At 35.6% G+C, this 23,024-nt stretch overlaps 1 protein-coding gene across 1 annotated transcript; it reads left to right on the forward strand.

Moving 5' to 3' along the window:
* The first annotated feature begins 2,064 nt into the window (after nt 1–2,064).
* LOC107825457 (ABC transporter B family member 1) lies at nt 2,065–9,142 on the forward strand. The gene is made up of 10 exons (XM_016652329.2): nt 2,065–2,614; nt 2,720–2,774; nt 2,894–3,069; nt 3,156–3,356; nt 3,660–3,919; nt 4,010–4,326; nt 4,687–4,910; nt 6,351–6,724; nt 6,805–7,519; nt 7,693–9,142. The coding sequence occupies exons 1-10, from the start codon at nt 2,201–2,203 to the stop codon at nt 8,968–8,970; spliced, it is 4,014 nt and encodes a 1,337-aa protein (XP_016507815.2). The 5' UTR covers nt 2,065–2,200; the 3' UTR covers nt 8,971–9,142.
* The last annotated feature ends 13,882 nt before the right edge of the window (nt 9,143–23,024 follow it).

The raw sequence follows: 23,024 nt of genomic DNA on the forward strand, positions 1-23,024 counted from the left end.
GTCATTTAAGGTCCCATTTGTTCATAATATTTTTTTCCAAAAATGTGTTTGTCCATAAAATTTTGTAAGTTTTTGGAAATTTTTCGAAAATGAGTTTTCAAAAAACCACTTTTCAAAAATTTCAGAAAGACTTTTCCCCCACTCATAAAATTGTAACATTTTTTCAAGTGAAATGCATATCCAAACATAATTTCAAATTGTAAAGATCATTTTTCAAAATACTACTTTTAAAAAAAAAAATTATAGGACTAATTTTTCTGTCCAAACGTCTACTAAATCAAAATGAAAGAAGTACTACTAGTAATCAGAAAGTCAAAAAAATAGTATAGCTATATTAACTACATTTGTATAGGCATCTGATGTGTGAAAATGATAGTAGAAGTATTAATGTTGGAGAAAATTACAAATTTTCCTTTAAATATTTTTTAATTTATTTTTTACCACCGCCAGTTTCAGAATAAATTGTTCTGGTCAAAAAAACCAATCTCCAGTTTACACACAGTATTCCTTGTCGGGTGCTAAAGTTCATGACTTTCTCTTTCTCTCTCACACATACACACACTCTCTCTAGGTTTATAGGCTGCTCTCATCATCTGTCAATTCTCTGTTCTTTTCCTTGTGGGATAATTTTCTTGCTTTCCTTTACTATTTACCAGGAGTAACTCAAGCAGAAAAAACTAAGAAATTATCGGTAAAATTTAAAACGGCAGTACGGTGCATTAAGCTTTTGTCATGCGGATCCGGGAAACAACGGAACCACAATGGTTTATTGTATGCGGTTTTATCGTGCATTTCTGTAAGAAACTATTTTCACGGTTCAAATCAGTGACCTCCTAGTCACATGACAATAACTTTACCTATTACGCCAAGATTTCCCTTTATCATGAAAGTTACTTGCATTAGATTTTTAGTATTTTCTCTACTTTATTTTATATGATTTAGTCCGAAGTAAAAGAGTTAAGCTGACTAATTATATGAATTTGGGAGAAATTCAAAAATAGCCAGATTTTTATAACTGGTTGTTCAAAAATAGCCCAGTTTCAAAAGTAATCGAAATTTAATCACTTTTCATGTAAAGATAAATTTGAGCGAAAACACTGTTCAAAACCCGGAAAATACGCCAGTATATTATACTGGAGTTCCAGCATAAGTATGCTTGAACTCCAGCATAATATGATGGAGTTCCAGCATAAGTACACTAGAACTCCAGCATAATATACTGGAGTCCAGCAAAATATACTGGAGTCCAGCAAGTATAATTGTCCAGTATAATATACTGGGGTTTGGAGCACCGGTGCTCCAGTCTCCAGTATATTATACTGGAGTCAGCAAAGTATACCGGTCCAGCATAATATGCTGGAGTTCATACACACGTGCACCGGACTCCAGTATATTATGCTGGACCGGTCTCTATTGCAGCAAAATAATGGCTATTTTTCATTGACTTCGTAAACGCTGACTATTTTTGAATGATCAATCTTAAAATTAGCTATACCGTGCTATTTTTACTATGAATTTGGACATAAAACTTTCAATACTTTTAAACTTAAATTTACATATTTAAAAACTACATAAAAAAAGCTAGACATAGTAGTTAACACTTTAAATTTTCTAAAATATACTCCTATTTGCAAATTAGGATTAATAAATTAGGATTTAATGGTATCAGTGTATGAGAAGACATGCACAACATATATTCATTGAATTATTTAAACACCAAATATGTACAAATTTTTACTACTAACCCCAATCCACTGTTAAAAAAGTACATACAGTAAAATTAAAAAAGAAAGAGATTTTTTCCTAATAGAAGTCAATGGTGAGGAAGAAAATATGACTAGGAATAGTAAAAAATGGAGTAACAAACAAGAAAAACAATAACAACAAGGGATGCAGTGAAGTAATAAATACTCCTTCATCCTTAACCAGAATTTTCGAGTTCGAATCTCTGGGTATGAAGTTAACTTTGTTAGGCAACATTTTATCCCAATGTGGGACTTTTCGGCTCGAACTAGGATTTAATCGGACCCCAAAATAAATACCAAAGTGTGAGAAACCAAAAACAGAAGAAAAATAATTAAAAAGTTGGAGAGAGAAAGAGAGAAAGAGTGTAATATAATAAGAGAGATAAAAGGGAAGTGTGGAAAAAACAACTACAAGTGTGGTGTGTGTGTGTGTTTTGTAAGTTTATTGCAAAGCAATGTCACAAGATTCTGAGGAGATAAAGACCATTGGAGAACACTGGAAATGGTCTGAAATGCAAGGCCTTGAACTTGTTGTCTCTGAACACAATAATAACAACTCTATTAAATCCAACCATCAAATTCAAGAAACCACACAAATACAACAACAACAACAAAAACAAGAAATGGAGGTTTCTGAAGGGAAAAAAGAAGGGAATGAAAAGCCAAATACTCAACCAGAAGCAGTTGGTTTTGGAGAGTTATTCAGATTTGCTGATAGTTTAGACTATGTACTAATGGCAATTGGTTCACTTGGTGCTTTTGTACATGGTTGTTCTTTACCTTTGTTTCTTAGATTCTTTGCTGATCTTGTTAATTCTTTTGGCTCTTATGCTAATGATGTTGATAAGATGACTCAAGAAGTTTTAAAGGTAAGCCAACCTCAAATTTCACTAATAAAAAACAATTAAACAAAGCTAATTCCCTTCTTTTTTTCCTTTCTTCTTGATATTTTTTTGGTTTTGTTTCCTTTGCAGTATGCATTTTACTTTTTAGTTGTTGGTGCTGCTATATGGGCATCTTCTTGGGCAGGTAAAAAACTTCATAAAAAATGAATTTTTATTATTAAGATTGAATTTTTATTGTAAAAATTGAATCTTTTTTGGTTCAAGAATTGGTTTTTAGGATTCTTGATTGCAATGATTTTGCAGAGATATCATGTTGGATGTGGACTGGAGAGAGACAAACAACAAAGATGAGGATTAAATATTTGGAAGCTGCTTTAAACCAAGATATTCAATACTTTGATACTGAAGTTAGAACTTCTGATGTTGTTTTTGCTATTAACACTGATGCTGTTATGGTCCAAGATGCCATTAGTGAGAAGGTGAACATACTTTAAAAATTGATTCTTTTTCATTTTTAGGATAATGGGTGTGGAGTTAAGGATCTGATAATTTTTTTTTTTTGCAGTTGGGTAATTTCATTCATTATATGGCTACATTTGTGTCTGGATTTGTGGTGGGATTTACAGCTGTGTGGCAATTAGCTCTTGTTACTCTTGCTGTAGTTCCACTTATTGCTGTTATTGGTGCTATTCACACTATTACATTAGCTAAGCTCTCTGGAAAAAGTCAAGAAGCACTTTCAAAGGCAGGGAACATTGTTGAACAGGTAAAAAGATAAATGGTAGTACAAATTATGTGAAATTAAGCTCAGCTAAGAACGGGAGCCTTGGCGTAACTTGTAAAGTTGATGCCATGTGACCAGGGGGTCACGGGTTGGAGTCGTGGAAACAACCTCTTGCAGAAATGCAGGTAAGGCTCTGTACAATAGACCCTTGTGGTCCGGCCTTTCCCCGGACCTCATTCATAGCGGGAGCTTAGTGCACCGGCTGCCCTTTTTGTTTTAAGCTCAGTTAAGATAAAATATCCTCTGCTTTTTGTATTGGTTTACTGAAGTGTAGCCAAATTGCAGACAGTAGTTCAAATTAGGACAGTACTGGCATTTGTTGGTGAGTCAAAAGCAATGCAAGCATACTCAGCAGCACTTAAAGTTTCTCAAAAGATTGGTTATAAGAGTGGATTCTCAAAAGGATTAGGACTTGGCGCGACATACTTCACTGTTTTCTGCTGCTATGCTCTTCTTCTATGGTACGGCGGCTATTTGGTTAGGCATCATTATACCAATGGTGGACTTGCCATTGCAACAATGTTTGCTGTTATGATAGGTGGACTGTAAGTACTTAGCATTGGACAAAAATGTGTCAAGTTCGTTTACTTTTTTAAAGAAGTTTAATTGCTTAAAGATTTCTCCTTTATCGATAGGGCTTTGGGACAATCTGCCCCTAGCATGACTGCATTTGCGAAGGCCAGAGTTGCAGCAGCCAAGATTTTCCGTATTATCGATCATAAACCAAGCGTCGACAGAAACGCCAAGACAGGTTTGGAGTTGGACTCTGTTAGTGGGCAACTAGAGCTTAAAGATGTTGATTTCTCCTACCCTTCAAGGCCAGATATCAAGATTCTCGACAATTTCAACCTCATTGTTCCGGCTGGAAAGACCATTGCTTTAGTTGGAAGCAGTGGTTCTGGGAAAAGCACTGTGGTCTCCCTTATTGAAAGATTTTATGATCCCACCTCAGGTTAGCACAACTTTGCACAATGACCTCATTATTGAATCCAATATCAGCAATGTGCCTTTATAATAAACCGGATAATTACATTTTTGGACCTCCCTAAAAAATAATAGCCGGCAAATGCATATATATACATATGATATACATATTATATACATAATCGGTATATATGTTTCGTATACTTTGGCTAGCGCCCGTAATTAATGTGGGCCGATGGGCCAAAAATGAAAAAAATCCCTTAATACATTCACACATCCTGTGATGGGCATCTTAATGAAATGTTTGGTAGTTGAAGTGAATTCCATGTGTTTATGTGGAGACATGTTTCGGAAAGAAAATCTCAGCTAATAATTAGTCTGTATGCAGGACAACTTCTGCTTGATGGGAATGACATAAAGACACTGAAACTGAAATGGCTGAGGCAGCAAATTGGGCTTGTGAGCCAAGAACCGGCACTCTTCGCCACAAGCATCAAAGAAAACATATTATTAGGACGGCCGGATGCAACTCAAATTGAGATTGAAGAAGCTGCTAGAGTTGCTAATGCACATTCTTTCATAATCAAGCTTCCTGATGGCTTTGATACTCAGGTTAGCTAATAATAAATAATCATCCAAATCCATGATTTTTCCGAAAGTCTACATTGTATAGCCGCCCTCTAAAATAATAGCCGGAAAATACATAATATAATATACATATTTAATACATAATCAGTGATTTGGCTAGCGGTTGTAATTATTTTCAGAGCAACCAGCCACATGTGTAAAAATTCTTGCACCAAACAGAAATTTAGCTACTTTAGACTCAACTAATTATGTTGCATTAAAGATCTAGCAGATATATCATTAATTGTTGTAAATTTTCTTCTACATTCCATATGCTATTTAATGTGTGACATTTAATATAACTCATGTTGGGTCCCACCAGTTTGTGGAAGATGGATTGGATATAAGGTTAATTGTAGAGATTGCCTCAGAATGAGCTCTAAAATAAGGTTGATGTTTTTTTTTGCATGTATTCTCACGGTTTCAAACCGTGGAAACAACCTCTTGCAAAAATGCAGGAGAAGGCTACGTACAATAGACCATTGTGGTCCGGTCCTTCCCTGTACCCTGCGTATAGTCTTTATTCTCATGTATACAAAGGGTTCCCTTAGTCAATGGGCAAAAAAGGATGACTTTAGCCTTAGGCAAAGCTAGATTCAGTGGTTGTGTTGAATGGTCAAAGTTTATGTCTTACAAGATACATTTGATTGTAAATCATTTCACAAAGATGGTTTCATTAGTCTCACTTGTATTGGTTTTTGTGCCTAAATTGTTTATGTTTAGTCAACAAACAAACCTAACATTTTTTTAATAAAGTCAATGTTTGTAGGGGGACTGGTCATTCATTTAAGAAATAGGTAACATGGGTTTCAGTCAACAATGCATGTGCAGGAACAAGTTTTTATTTTATATATTCATGTGAGAACAAATGACTTGTAACCTTAATAGTTGGAGAGATGACAAAAAAAAAAAAGAGAAAAAACATGTAGGGCTATCGGTAGGATTATAATAAGCCTGATATCCAAAAAACAAAATAAATATTTTTCTTGGAATTTATTGTGTACTTAGGATATAAGGGCGCACTTCTTTGGACTGACAAAAGAATAATTGAAGGGATTGTTACACAAATAGCCTGACAGATTCCGTATTTACTTTTTCTAGCCGGTATACATAAATTATACATTGATTATACACATAGTATACATGAATTATATATATATATATATACACACGCCGGTTAGCGAAGGGACAAGTTGATCAAAGCTGTAGATAATTACCGGACTGTTACAACAGTTTTATTTTATGAATAAATTTCATAGTAGAATTTGACCTTGGTCTTTTTATAAGATGTTAATAATCAAGATCAAACTTTTATTTGTTAATCTGAGAGAAAAATGACACTGAGTTCTGCAATGCATATGGTATTGAATATTTTGGCGTTTCAAGTTAGACCAACAGAAAGTCATGTATATTTGGATATTGCAGGTAGGGGAGAGAGGAGTACAATTATCAGGTGGACAGAAGCAGAGGATTGCGATAGCGAGGGCCATGCTTAAGAATCCAGCAATCCTTCTTTTAGACGAGGCAACTAGTGCTTTGGATTCTGAATCAGAAAAACTAGTGCAGGAGGCTCTAGACAGGTTCATGATTGGACGAACGACTCTTGTAATTGCTCATCGCCTGTCTACCATCCGAAAGGCTGACCTAGTCGCCGTACTACAGCAAGGCAGTGTTTCTGAAATTGGATCGCATGATGAGCTCATGAGTAAAGGAGAGAATGGTATGTACGCCAAGCTCATCAAAATGCAAGAAGCAGCTCATGAAACAGCTCTTAATAATGCTAGAAAGAGCAGTGCGAGGTATCTAATGCACCTTATATCGCGGTCTTGACCTTTGTGGTCAACATGAAATTAATGCTCTTCAACTATTTTATTTGCAGGCCCTCGAGCGCAAGGAACTCTGTTAGCTCACCAATCATCACTAGAAACTCTTCCTATGGTCGATCACCATACTCCCGCCGATTGTCTGACTTTTCTACATCGGACTTCAGCCTCTCCCTCGATGCTGCATATTCTAGTTACCGACATGAAAAGCTTGCATTCAAGGACCAAGCTAGTTCGTTTGGCCGGCTTGCAAAGATGAACTCTCCCGAGTGGAGTTATGCTTTAGTTGGTTCCATCGGTTCTGTCATTTGTGGTTCACTTAGTGCTTTCTTTGCATACGTCCTCAGTGCTGTTCTTAGCGTGTATTACAATCCAGACCACACTTACATGAGCAAACAAATTGCAAAATACTGTTATCTTTTGATTGGAGTTTCATCGGCTGCGCTCATTTTCAATACTCTACAGCATTTCTTCTGGGATGTTGTGGGGGAGAATTTGACAAAACGTGTAAGAGAGAAAATGCTGGACGCCGTGCTTAAAATGGAAATGGCATGGTTTGATCAGGAAGAGAATGACAGTTCAAGAATTGCAGCAAGGCTAGCTCTTGACGCCAACAATGTTAGGTCAGCCATTGGAGATAGAATCTCTGTCATTATGCAGAACTCAGCTCTCATGCTAGTTGCATGCACTGCAGGATTTGTACTGCAGTGGCGTCTCGCCCTTGTCCTCATTGCTGTCTTCCCTGTGGTTGTTGCGGCAACTGTTTTACAGGTGAGTTCACAGAAATTCAACTTAATTTGCATAGCATGTTAATTAATCAGTTAGCAAATTCTTCAGAAAAAGATCAAGTCTCCACTGTAGAACATGTGTATAAGTTATTATGGTTTACATTTGTTTTAGATTATATTTTCGTAGTGCGCTGAATAGTCTGTATTCTCCACCAGAAAATGTTCATGACAGGATTCTCAGGAGACCTAGAAGCTGCTCATGCCAAAGCCACACAGCTTGCAGGGGAAGCTGTAGCTAATGTAAGAACAGTCGCTGCCTTCAATTCAGAAACAAAAATCGTCAATCTTTTCAACTCCAGCCTCCAAACTCCACTTAGGCGCTGCTTCTGGAAAGGACAGATTGCAGGAAGTGGTTATGGGATTGCTCAGTTCTTGCTTTATGCTTCCTATGCCCTCGGCCTTTGGTATGCCTCGTGGCTTGTCAAGCATGGGATATCTGACTTCTCGAAGACCATCCGTGTTTTCATGGTCCTCATGGTTTCTGCTAACGGTGCAGCTGAAACTTTAACCTTAGCCCCTGACTTCATCAAGGGTGGCCGAGCAATGCGCTCAGTTTTCGACCTCCTTGACCGTAAAACAGAAGTTGAGCCTGATGATCCAGATGCCACTGCTGTTCCTGATCGTCTTCGTGGTGAAGTGGAATTTAAGCATGTCGACTTCTCATATCCCACTAGGCCTGATGTGTCAATATTCCGAGATTTAAATCTTCGTGCTCGAGCTGGAAAGACTCTTGCTCTTGTTGGACCAAGTGGGTGCGGAAAGAGCTCAGTCATTGCACTTATAGAGCGGTTTTATGAGCCATCATCCGGACGTGTCATGATTGATGGCAAAGATATTCGAAAGTACAACCTTAAGTCTTTGAGAAAACACATTGCCGTGGTGCCACAAGAACCTTGCCTCTTTGCTACCACCATCTACGAGAACATTGCTTATGGACATGAATCAGCAACCGAAGCTGAGATAATCGAAGCAGCAACCTTGGCAAACGCCCACAAGTTTGTATCTGCATTGCCTGATGGCTACAAAACATTCGTCGGAGAAAGGGGAGTTCAATTGTCCGGTGGACAAAAGCAAAGAATTGCCATCGCACGTGCTTTCCTAAGGAAAGCAGAGCTAATGCTGCTGGATGAAGCAACAAGCGCTCTTGATGCAGAGTCCGAAAAATGTGTACAAGAAGCATTGGATCGCGCTTGTGCAGGAAAAACCACCATTGTGGTTGCACATAGGCTATCCACAATCAGAAATGCACATGTAATCGCGGTGATAGATGACGGGAAAGTAGCAGAACAAGGTTCTCATTCTCATCTGTTGAAAAACTACGCGGACGGAATTTATGCACGTATGATACAACTACAAAGATTTACACATGGTGAAGCTGTGAATATGGCAACAGGTTCTACTTCTTCTGCACGTCCTAAGGAAGATCAAGATTGATAAACTTGAAATTATGGCTAAAAGAAAATACCACTAGAAAAAGGAGTATACCTCGTGTAACACCCTTATTATTTTTTGGATGCTCATTTCTTGTTCACTGTTTTCTAGTATAGTATAGTATAGTATAATATGTGCATTAATCTATAATTTAAAATTTTTCCTTCAATCTTCATTCTTGGTCTTCCCTCATCATAGTTTAGCTTCATTTCTTTTTATTAATACAGATAAATTCAACTGATAGGTCACAGGTTCGAGCTGTGAAATCAGTCACCGAACCTTATATTAGGGTAGGTTGCCTACATCATATTCTCTTGGGTGCGGTCATTTCCTGAACCTTGCGTAAACATGGGATGCTTTGTCTATCGGGTTGCGCTGTACATAAATTCAACTTGTAGGTCACGCGTTCGAGTTGTGGAATCAGCCATCAAAGTTTGCATTAGGGTAGGTTGCCTACATCATACTCTCTTGGAGTGCGGTACTTTCCTGAACCTTGCGTAAACATGAGATGTTTCGTCCATCGGGTTGCTCTGTAGATAAATTCAACTAATTGATTAAGGGTCCGAGCCGTGGAATCAGCCACCGTAGCTTGCATTAGGGTAGGTTGCCTACATCATACTCTTTCGGGGTGTTGTTCTTTTCTGAACCCTGCGTAAATACAATGTAGGAAGAAAAAAAAGAGTTTGGGGGGGGGGGGGGGAGGTGACATTTTACTATCTTTGTGGGGACCTAGTGCCTAATGTTCATTATTTACTCTATAAAAGGGTGAAAAGATTGACACATTATAGGATTGATTTTAATGTCCTTTGGTCAGAAAGTCCTCGTACATCTGTTTATATGTCTCATTTATTACAAGACAAATTCAACATAATGTAGAAACAAGATCCATTGTTAGTGGTAAGTGGTAACTTTGAAGAAACAAAGGACATGTTTATGTCCCACTCCTACCAATTCACTACCAAATCAACCTAATTTGGACCCTACTTAGTACACTAATTAACCGTGAAATGCGTCGAATACAAACGTTAATTATGATGGCCTTGGGTACCATATTGATGACAACCTTAATCAAGATTGTTAGATTTGTATCACTTTTCAGACAATTGTGTGGATTGATTAGCCTTTGAGACTGTACAATATGGGACCAAAAATGTTGGAATTTCCGACAAGATTATAAGTCATAATCCAAGCAAGATATGATTTGCAATTTTGGACCGTTTGATGTTGATGGTGTCCCTAGAGGGAGTTTCTAAAAAGGCAGCTCGGTGCATAAGGCATTCCGTGTTCACGCAAGGTCGGAGGAAGAACAATTAGAGGCGAAACCAGGATTTAAAGCTTATGGGTTTAGAATTCTAGTTCGTTTATGTTACCGAGGTCTAAATTAACAATTTATACATATTCAATGATTTTTTTTAAGATAAATACATGATTTAGACCAAAGTTATTGGGTTCAGCCGAACTCACAAGTCCTATGCCAGCTACGTCCCTGAGGACTGTACCCCAAAGAGTGTAATGTACGTAGTCAGTCTACCTTAATGCAAGCATGAGTGGCTGATTTCATGATTCAAACCCGTAATATATAGATTATATAAAGATAACTTCATTGTTGCTCGATGTGGTCACTAATCTGTCAATACCTAAAGATGATAGTGATTTGTGAAGTGGAAGAAGGGGAAGGAAACGACATTATTGAGTTAGGGGGTTCACGTGGTTGAGTGGTTCCACTTCCACATGAGAAAGAGAAAGCAACTAATTGATGAAGTCTATATAGCAAAAGAAACAAAACAAAGCAATAATGGTTCATGATATATATATATTTGTCAAAACGTTGATTGTGAGTATACATAATGGGGTTTCGGGTGGTGGGAAGTGCACGAGTGAAAAGTAGCAAAAATTGGGCATTAAAAGTTGACAAAGATAGTATAAATAATGCTTTTCTTCGTGATGATGTAACGGCATTATATTTTCTACATGGATAAGGGCAGTGGCAAAAACACAACTGTGCCAAACCGATTAGATTTGGTTTAGTATTGAGTAAAATAATTCAAATCAAATTGATATATAAATATATAGTCTTTATATATACTTTTAAGATTTTATATAGAATTTTCTTTAAAAATTATCAAGAAATATTTGGCATCCTCTCATGGGATGTAACATTTAATAGAACTATAAAGTACATTTATTTTTATTTATTTTAATTGATTAGTTGTATCACTTTCTTATCAAGTATTATTGAAATACGTCAATTATCATCCTTCTATATTCATATGTCAAGATTTCTTATATCTTTTTTGAATTTGAAGTAGTATTTCAATAATTCAAAATTAAATAGAATGTATCATTATTTAGGTATCATATTAATTTTAATGTTAAATAATTAAATTCAATTAACCTTAAAAACGTACATCAACGAAAAATTATTGTTAGATGACTAAGAAAATAACTATCATTTGTTACTGAAAGAATTTTCCCATAAGAATATTAATAGATTATACATTTATTAAAAAAATTTAATTTTTAATTTACATATATTCACTTATCAAAATTTTATCTTTTATTTTAATAAAGTAAAATTAAAATAATATTCATGTAACAAAAAAAATCAAAAAATCCGAAAACCCGACAAAACCAAACCAATCGTTTGATATAGTTGATTTGGTTTGATTTTGATAAAATCCGAACCAACTCGATGCATGTACACCCCGAATCTGCATTATTACATGCCTAAATTATAGTTTCATTATTATCATTTAAACGAAAAAATATTATGATTCTTGCATTAGACACACACTAATCATTCAATAGTGGAAAGTAATGTAACATGAACATTAATTTGGACAGGAAAGTAAAAACTTTGAAACTCCACGGACCCGGATCCCCAACTACAAACCAGGGCGGATCCTGTAGGAATATATATCACAGCGGAAGCAATAACAGAATCTTATTCACGTGCAATCTAAACAACTAGCACGTATGGAGATTTTAGGATTACTTTTTGAAGCGTAAACACAATAAATCTATGTCGTTCTCCAGTTCCTCAGTTGAAAACACACTAGCAGATTTCCACAGTCTTCTACTGTGTTACCCAAACAATAACCGAAAATAGAGAATTTTGGGTGAGCAAAATTCTAGTAGAAACCGCAGTCAGAATCATGAAAAAAACGTCCAACCCTTATATCCATATATATAGTTGCGTTTTTTAGGTCAAAACCGTTTTCAAAACCTGTTAGGTTTCCTTCTCCCACTAAGGGACGGTTTCCACGTTTTCTTTCCCACTAAGTAACAGTTTCCACTATTTTCTATTACTTAGGCACAGTAGGGACCACAGAATTTAATTAACAAGGCTTCCTATTATGATATTAATTTCGAAATTCTGAAACTAATTTCCATCATAATAAATTACGAATTATTCCACTAAAAATTCGTAATTGCACTCCTTAGTTCAATTTCGAAATTCTTCCATAAAACCTTATTTAACTCCCCATGTTAAGATTCAGATACTAATCAATCAAATTAAATTACTGACTATTTAATTTATTGATTACTTCCTTTAGACTTACACTTAACTTATTTCATGTGTCGGATACAAAATCCACCGGCCGGGTTTACACATGAAAACTTATAAGCTTTCATAAAGGAGTATCATCAATCTCAAAATCGAGACATGGATTCCATCAACTAATTATTACTTCGCCAATGTATATCATTGTTATCCGATTTACCAGGCTTATTGACTCGCGAAAGAATCTCGCCTTTTAATAAATCAAAACAACAAGTGACATACACAGCTAATAATAATTATATCAGGATTAAGAGTATAAGTACATTAAATGGACTAGAGAAATTATTTTATAAAGTCAGTATAAAATACTCATCTCTACTTGATCCGTTCAATACATACAAAATGTACTAGCACAAGAAGTTGGAATTAAACCATTCCCATAATCAAGATAAATTATATTTAATCTTGTGCTACAATCATAACGATGATTTGTCCCATTCCATCATTAGATTGTGAACATTAACTTTTATGTCTTACAAGAACCGATGATTTAATCTTCCGTGTATAAGCTAAACTCTATACATTAAATCATCTACTATGTAAGCAATGGACGCACAAACCAACACATGATCTATTTAAAATGAAACTTTATTGAATTTAAACAAGTAAATAAATAATTGTTCATAAAGAATACTATAACAATACACATGGCTTATAGTATATTCTAACAATCTCCCACTTAGACTAATAACCATGCGTCTACAATTTTGACACCCATTCCTTCTACATGCTTATCAAAAGTCTTCTGTGGTAAGCTTTTAGTAAACGGATCTGCCAAGTTGTTCTCTGCACTATATCACGAATTAAATGATATTTACGCTCAATGTGTTTTGCCCTCTTATGGCTTCGTGGCTCCTTTGAATTTGCAACCGCACCACTATTATCACAGTAAAGCGCAATTGGCGCTTGAATCGAAGGAACCACACCCAACTCTCTCAGGAAGTTACCGAGCCAAACTGCCTCTTTGGCTGCCTCAGAGGTTGCCACATATTCGGCTTCCATGGTGGAATCAGCAACACAAGTTTGCTTGATACTCCTCTAACTTATGGCTCCACCTCCAAGAGTAAACACATTACCTGAGGTAGACTTTCTAGAATCTCTGTCTGATTGAAAATCCGAATCAGTATACCCAATAGGTACCAGGTCATCCGATTGGTAGATCAACATGTAATCCCTAGTCCTTTTCAGGTACTTGATTATATGTTTAACCGCCGTCCAATGCTCTTTCCCAGGATTAGACTGAAATCTGCTAACAACGCCAACGACAAAGCAGATATCAGGCCTAGTGCATAACATAGCATACAAGAGGCTCCCCACAGCTGATGCATAAGGGACAACCTTCATCTTTTCTATCTCTTCATCAGTCTTAGGAGACTGATCTTTAAATAGAGAAATTCCATGTCTGAAAGGAAGGAATCCTTTCTTGGAATCATGCATGCTAAACCTGGAGAGTATTGTATCAATATAAAGACCTTGGGACAAGCCTAATATCCTTTTCTTGCGATCTCGCAAGAGTTTGATCCCAAGGATATGAGCCGCTTCTCCCAAATCTTTCATATCAAAATGTGTGGACAACCACTGCTTAACTGAATTCAACATGCCCACATTATTTTCTATGAGCAGTATGTCATCTACATATAAGATCAAAAATGCCACTTTGTCCCCATCCCACTTTTTGTATAAACAAGATTCGTTAAGACACTGATCAAAACCAAAAGTTTTAATCGTCTTATCAAAACAAGTGTTCCATGCCCTAAATGCCTGTTTTAGTCTATAAATGGACCTTTTAAGCTTACACAACATGTGCTCTTTGCCACTTTCCATAAAACCGTCTGGTTGCATCATATAGATGCACTCATCAAGACTTCCATTAAGGAAAGCTGTCTTGACATCCTTTTGCCAAATCTCATAATCATAATGAGCAGCAATGGATAAGAGAATCCTTATAGACTTAAGCATGGCTACCGGCGAGAAGGTTTCCTCATAGTCAATCGCTTCTTTCTGAGTAAACCCTTTCGCTACAAGCCTTGCTTTAAAAGTTTGTACTTTTCCGTCTACACCTCTCTTTTTCTTATAGATCCACTTGCATCCAATGGGTTTAACCCCATCAATTGGTTCTACAAGATCCCAAACCTGATTAGAGTACATAAACTCCATCTCTGATTTCATAGCAGCAATCCACTTATCGGCATCCTTATCATGTAGTGCTTGGTCGTAATTGACAGGTTCGGAGGTAGACTCCTCAGGGATCCTATCATATGATTCTCCCAAGAGCGTGTAACGAACTGGCTGTCTTATTTCTCTCCCACTACGACTACGCACTACATCAGTTGCAACTACATCACGTTGATTTTGTGGTTGAACCACAACATCATCAGGAACCTGAGTCTCTATGCTATCCACAGGGATATCAACGACTTCTTCCTATTGTGCAGTCTGCTCAACATGATTCCCACTACTTTGTGGTAGTATGACTACGGACACTTGTTCTTGTGGTACATTAAGTCTATTGACATTTCTCCCACTACTAAAGTGCAATGGTATGTCAAAATCGACTTCCGGGGTTTGGATATGGTCGTTTTGATTTTCAGATGACTGAGTTTCCATTCCTTTGCTAAGTTCTTGTAAAACGAGTTTACTTCTAGGAACATGGTTCATCAAATAGTCCTCTTCTAGAAACTTGGCATTTGTGCTAACAATTACCTTTTTCTCTTTAGGACAATAGAATAAACCACCTTTCGTCCCTTTTGGATAACCTATAAACATGCATACATCCGTTCTTGCCTCCAATTTATCCGTTTTCCCCTTTAGCACATGTGTCAGACAACCCCAAACTCGAATATGCCGCAGACTAGGCTTGCGCCCAGTCCACAATTCTGTAGGGGTCAAGGGTACTGACTTTGAAGGAACTAAGTTCAGAACATAATTCGTCGTTTCTAAGGCATGTCCCCAAAAAGACGAAGGCAAATCGGAATAACTCATCATTGATCTAACCATTTCCATAAGAGTCCTATTTCTTCTTTCAGCTACACCATTTTGTTGTGGAGTTCCAGGTGCAGATAATTGAGATGTAATTCCACATTCTGATAAATAACCAATGAAGTCCGTAGAGAGGTACTCCCCACCACGATCAGATCGTAGTGTCTTGATATGTTTATTATGTCGCTTTTCAGTCTCAGTCTTGAATTCTTTGAACTTTTCAAAACATTCAGACTTTCGACGCAACAAATAAATATATCCATATTTTGAGTAATCATCTGTGAAAGTCACAAAATACTCAAAACCACCTCTTGCTTGGACATTCATTGGACCACACAAATCAGAATGAATTAACTCTAATTTATCACTTGCCCGATTTCCTTTTGAGGGGAAATTTAGTTTTGTCATTTTCCTTTCTAAACAGGATTCACAAGTTGGTAATGCCTCCACTTTCAATGAACTTAAAGGTCCATCCTTGACCATCCTGGAAATTCTGTTCAGATTTATATGACCCAAACGCAAGTGCCATAAATATGTTTCACTCAATTCAGAAGAACGTTTTCTCTTACTTGGTAAATCAACATTATTCAGTTCTTTAGGTGGTAACGGTTTAGGAATAGAGTCAACAACAAAAAGACCATTAATCAATGTAGCCGAAGAGAGATAACGCTTATTATGAGTAATAACACATTTATCAACGTCATGACAATTAAAATCATAACCATCTCTCATAGCGCTAGAAACCGAAATTAAATTCCTTCTAACGGAAGGTACATATAATGTGTCTTTTAAAGCTAAAACTCTACCACTACCAAACGAAATACTAATATTTCCTAATGCTAAAGTTGGGGCTGCTGAACTGTCTGCTTGATAAACATTGATTTCTCCTTTACTTAGCCGCTGTGTCACCTGAAACCCCTGCAAATAAGTGTAGATATGATTAGTGGCTCCCGAATCTACACATCATGACATGGTAGAAACAGCCGCTAAAAATGTTTCAACGACAAGTAGATGTAAATCACCTGGTTTATTTTTCAGCTTGGCCAGATAAGTTGGACACTGCTTCTTATGATGCCCGGGTTGCTTGCAGTGATAACACTTGCCCTTAGCCTTTTTCACACCAGCAGTCGCGCCACCAACAGAGGGTTTTTGAGCCTTTTTCTTTTTCTGCCCGCCTCTCGACTTAGAAGAAGAACCTGCCTCAAAATTCAATGCCACGGGAGGAGCTTGAGACTTGATAATAGTCTTTGCCGACTGCAGCTCATTCAACAATTTCGCAAGGGACAAATCCATTTTGTTCATGTTATAATTCAGGCGAAATTGCTGAAAACTGTCAGGCAAAGTCTGCAGGATCATTTCAACCTGCGTGTCCTTATCAATGTTAGCTCCAAGGACCTCCAGTTCATTCAGAAGACTCATCATCTTCAGAACATGGTCCCTGACCGATGAACCTTCAACCATTTTGGTATTCAGAAGGGCTTTCATGGCAGTCTGCTTAGCCGCACAATTCTGATCTCCGAACATTTCTTTGAGATTTTCCAGAATGTCATAAGCAGACTCCATCGACTGATGCTGATGTTGCAGAACATTCGACAAGGATGCCAAAATGTAACACCGCGCCATCTCATCAGCCTTAATCCATTTCTGGTAAGCCTTCTGTTCATCATCTGTGGCATCATCTCCAGGTTTTTCTGGACACACCTCATCGAGTACAAATTTGTACTCTTCAGCAATTAGAACAATATCCAAATTTCGTTTCCAATCAACATAATTTGGACCCTCAAGTTTGTTTTGGGTAAGAATGGCAGTAAGGGGATTAAAAGCAATCATTGTTAATCTGGGAGACATTAAATATTTAAATAGATCAAATCAGTTTGTATTATGAACATTAAAATTCAAAACACATTATATATATACAATCTATGCACCTTGAACAACAAATTTCGATAGGAAAGAAGTTATTCTTGCAATATACATATATAATGACAGATTTTCACTCCATAAACTTAAACATGTCATACTCAGATGGAGAGTAAACTGTTAATTTAAGCCAAGTGAATATCAACATTCAACATATATTAGTCCCATTGAACCAACATGCATACTCAGATGGAGAGTAAATACAAATAATCAATGACTAGTATAACATAGTGATTATTCATAATATTTTTATCCGATATGGAAGAAGACCTACGTCAACGTGTAAAAACATTATATCACTGATTTTTTAAGCCCGGGGACCAAGGGAATTGATCCCCACAATTACTGGAATTAAAAACAACTAAAAAAAATTTCAGAATTTTAGAGAAACAGCAAAAACACCATCTAAACGACCCCGAACGCCCAAAAAACGACTTCAGTCATGAGAAACTCATGTGTATTGCTCACTGGGCCGTTTCGCATGGACCTGCCAAGTTTCAGGTCTCCGATTTTCTGCCCTAATTCAGCAAAACATGTTTTTTCGTTTTACATGATAAAATTCAACTTTCAGATTATTCTAACTCAACATCACCAATACTAAAAGGATACATCAAGTTTTCAGAATAATCAACACAACCCATAACACATAATCACACCAAAAAACAGTGCAGGATTTCAGAAAAACAACTTTGCATGTAATTCAAAACTTGCATATAGAACATGATATTAATCCTTATGGTTTATCCTAATTATTTAATTAGACGTGAGTAAGCTCTGATACCAATTGTACGAATATATACCACAGCGGAAGCAATAACAGAATCTTATTCACGTGCAATCTAAACAACTAGCATGTATGGAGATTTTAGGATTACCTCTTGAAGCGTAAACACAACAAATCTATGTCGTTCTCCAGTTCCTCAGTTGAAACACACTAGCAGATTTCCACAGTCTTCTACTGTGTTACCCAAACAATAACCGAAAATAGAGAATTTTGGGTGGGCAAAATTCTAGTAGAAACCGCAGTCAGAATCATGAAAAAAACGTCCAGCCCTTATATCCATATATATAGCTGTGTTTTTTTAGGTCAAAACCGTTTTCAAAACCTGTTAGGTTCCTTCTCCCACTAAGGGACGGTTTCCACTTTTTCTTTCCCACTAAGTAACAGTTTCCACTATTTTCTATTACTTAGGCACAGTAGGGACCACAGAATTTAATTAACAAGGCTTCTTATTCAACAACAACAACAACGACCCAGTATAATCCCACAAGTGGGGTCTGGGGAGGGTAATATGTACGCAGACCTTACCACTACTCTGAAGGGTAGAGTAACAAGGCTTCTTATTATGATATTAGTTTCGAAATTCTGAAACTAATTTCCATCATAATAAATTACGAATTATTCCACTAAAAATTCGTAATTGTACTCCTTAGTTCAATTTCGAAATTCTTCCATAAAACCTTATTTAACTCCCCATGTTAAGATTCAGATACTAATCAATCAAATTAAATTACTGACTATTTAATTTATTGGTTACTTCTTTAGACTTACACTTAACTTATTTCATGTGTCGGATACAAAATCCACCGGTCGGGTTTATACATGAAAACTTATAAGCTTTCATAAAGGAGTATCATCAATCTCAAAATCGAGACATGGATTCCATCAACTAATTATTACTTCACCAATGTATATCATTGTTATCCAATTTACCAGACTTATTGACTCGCGAAAGAATCTCGCCTTTTAATAAATCAAAACAACAAGTGACATACACAACTAATAATAATTATATCAGGATTAAGAGTATAAGTACATTAAATGGACTAGAGAAATTATTTTATAAAGCCAGTATAAAATACTCATCTCTACTTGATCCGTTCTATATATACAAAATGTACTAGCACAAGAAGTTGGAATTAAACCATTCCCATAATCAAGATAAATTATATTTAATCTTGTGCTACAATCATTCCGATGATTTGTCCAATTCCATCATTAGATTGTGAACATTAACTTTTATGTCTTACAAGAACCGACGATTTAATCTTCCGTGTATAAGCTAAACTCTATACACTAAACCATCTACTATGTAAGCAATGGACGCACAAACCAATACATGATCTATTTAAAATGAAACTTTATTGAATTTAAACAAGTAAATAAATAATTGTTCATAAAGAATACTATAACAATACGCATGGCTTATAGTATATTCTAACAGATCCAACGTTATGGTATCGTATTTATCTGAACCCAATATTTTTGACACGGAGCACAATCAATAAAAATATCAACGGAAGGAGGGGAGGATGCACACCTGCAAATCAGGGGCAGATTCAATGTTATGGTACTGTACTTCCAATGCGGCAATAATCATATAATTACAAGAAATAGTAGATATGACCTTATAATTTTTAAAATATATGTTAAAAATATTAATGACTTAACTCATAGGATTTAAGTCTTATCTGTAAATAAGTGAAATTTTGATAACATAATGACAGTAAGTTTGAGCAAAATTGTGTGGTTGTAAAAGATATGATTCTAGTTTATTACTCCATATGTTGGGGAAAGCTCCATTCATATCCAATTATTTTTCACCGACAAACCTCTATGCTCAAAATTTAAACTAATTTGCACATGATTCTTAGTGGTCTAAATGTATCGTGTCTTTAAAAATGAATTATTTTTCTTGACAACATTAATTAGAAATTGTACATTTGGAACTGGCATTGGGTTAAGATACACTGGTTGGGTTTTCTTGATTGTTAGGGTCTTCTAAGTCCCAAATACATTTTTCCGTCTGAGCTTACTTATTTACTTTTGACTTCGCTCACCTCTTAAGAAATAGTAATAAATAATATGATAATATTTCTATATCAATCCTATTTATTATATGTTGAAAAATAAATTGAAAATAAATAATACTTAATAAGAAGGGTAAAATAGGTATAAACTAGTAAATTATCCATTGATTTTTCAAATTAGACAACTAAAAGTTAAAATTTATTTCTCAATGTTGCAAACAAATAAACTTGGACGGAGTGAGTATGTTGTAATGTGTTATAACATCAATATTATATACCTCTAAAATATAATAGTTTACCTATAAATATAATGCAAATTTTCGACGAAGGGTGGTCAGTTGACTACCCTTGAGACCATGTGGCTTCGCCACTGGTTGTAATTAAATTGAGTCACAACTCACAAGTCACGTGAGAGACGCATTTACTAGCTAATTAAATAAAGATAAAGAGACTAAAGACCCGTTTGGTTATAGATTTTGCCAAAATAAATTTGGGGTTTATTTGGCAACACATGTTTGGCCATAGATTTTGGCTATATTTTGGCAAAATCCCAAATCTCAAAACCAGCTCAACATCACTATTACATTTTTTAAAAATTGCCCTAAACTTTTGTATTTTATAAAAGAGCCCACCATTTATTTTGTAACAATGTTACTTCGTCTTCTCGGTCATCTGATAGTGTATCATGTAGTTCATTAAAAAATGATAATTTTGTACCAAATTTATTTATGTTCAGGACTATGGTTTGCGATAATATAATGAATGTTATTGATAATTGTACTGTTGGGTATTTTGTGATAATTTTTAGAACTTGTAGGTATAAGCCATGTTTTATGTTTTTCCAAAATAAATTTGGGAAATATGTTTTGAAAATTGATGTCCAAACACATTTTTATCTTCAAACTAAACTTCACCCACATCACATTTTTTAAAACAAATTTGGAAATCTATGCCAAACGCAAGCTAACAATTGTTTAGTGACTAAATATTGTAGAAAAAAGTTGAAAGAAAATTTTCAACGCCACAAACGATCTTGGAGGGAATAAATGGGGTGAGCTAAGTATACAAAATGCTAAAAGTCAAAAAATGACTGACAAGAGTTTGAAGTAAAATCATTTAGTGGAACACAAGTAGTAGTAGTAGTAGTAATAAAGGATACAAGAAAAATAGACAGAGAGTTGAAGACAAGTTTATGTTCATTACTCAACTGGCAGTGAAATTAAATGATTGCTATTTCGTAGTCAACTGGTACATCAATTCAGAGCTAGGTTTTACTTTTACAATGAGAAATGCCCACTGCCAGAAAACGCAGTAGTATTAATTAGTTACATTTGGCAGGTTCTGAACATGTTTTGACTTATTCAAATGGATCATTAAATCCCAAACGAGAAGAGAGCTACGAAATACAAACAAAATTTGCGTCAGAGAGTGCTCGAAAAACGTTGGACGTTTGAAAGCTTGGACCACTTGAATTTTTCCGATCAGAGAACTCGCTTCGGGATATCGACGAGAAAGATAAATCTAAACGAAAACATTGTTCAAAATCCAAAAAATATTTCATCATAATATACTGGAGTTCGAATTTTTACATGTGAATTTCCAGCATAATATACTGAAATTCCAGCATAATATGCTCTCTTTTTTCAGCATAATATACTGAAATTACATATACATTGTTGGAGTTACATAAAGATATAGCATTAATACAGCATTGGGCCATAGACCTATAGAGCAGATTTGGGTCAAAGTTAGCCCAATAATTGTATTTTTATTAGTCCGGTTAGGTTGATAGAATTAGACTATTTTGCCCCTTGTATATATATGTGCATATACTCTAGAACTTTCTTAATCAGATGAATGAAAGTTTAATCTTCTCTCTTTCTTCGTCTTCTCTATTCAAAGTGTAACCTGGATTCATCTCGTCAATTTCGTTCAATTACAATGTTAACATACATGTGCTCCAATCTCCACTATATTATGCTGGAACTTTCCGTGTTGTAGTAAAATATTAACTATTTTTCAATGACTCTTGATTATTTTTCAATTACTAGTCCACAAGCTGGCTAGCCCGCACTACTTTCACGAATAGTCCCATAAGGGGATGGTCATAGCCGAACGTCCTCAAGATTAGCGGTATTTAAAAAAAAGTCCCAAACTCGGAATACAACTAGTGCTCTTCCGTTTTCTTCACCAGATCAGTAAAATTTATGTAATATCTATTTGTTAAGGTCATCAAAATCTATCAGATTAACATAATTTTGCTCTTCATCGGATAAGTAGAATTTATATTATATTTAATCTACCTATCTGTAGACTGTTAATCAAATTTACCCGATTGATATAATTTTTCTGTGTTTTCTAACAAAGTACTTTTCGAATTTGCAACTTCAATTTTGATTAAACCACCCCAATTCCCCTCTAAATGATCTCAAATTTGAAACAAAGCTTGCATATAAAACATAAACAATTTAGTCAAATAACATCAAATCAAAGACGCACTTTCTCTTCTTCAATACTTTCTAAAATCCAACAATGAAGTTTAATTATTTTTACCTCCTATAGCAAAGGTTAACACCTTATTTATTTTAAATAAATACCATTTTAAAAAATTATATTCTATAGCTACCTTTTAATGGTTATAGCAAAATATATATTATTGGTTACTTCCTACCCTTAAGCCACTATATACACTATTTTTTTCTCACATAATTACCGTATTTGATGTAAACTTTTCACTCCACGTTCTATCTCTAGTTTGATACACGTCATTCTCTTCCCCTAA

Source organism: Nicotiana tabacum, chromosome 10, assembly GCF_000715075.1.
Source record: "Nicotiana tabacum cultivar K326 chromosome 10, ASM71507v2, whole genome shotgun sequence".
NCBI classification, from domain to species: Eukaryota; Viridiplantae; Streptophyta; class Magnoliopsida; order Solanales; family Solanaceae; genus Nicotiana; species Nicotiana tabacum.

Coding starts and splice junctions, on each gene's coding strand:
- LOC107825457 (XM_016652329.2), top strand. CDS start 2,201: ATGTCACAAGATTCTGAGGAGATAAAGACCATTGGAGAACACTGGAAA. Junction 2,775..2,893: donor ATGGGCATCTTCTTGGGCAG/GTAAAAAACTTC, acceptor ATGATTTTGCAG/AGATATCATGTTGGATGTGG. Junction 6,725..6,804: donor GCTAGAAAGAGCAGTGCGAG/GTATCTAATGCA, acceptor TTTTATTTGCAG/GCCCTCGAGCGCAAGGAACT.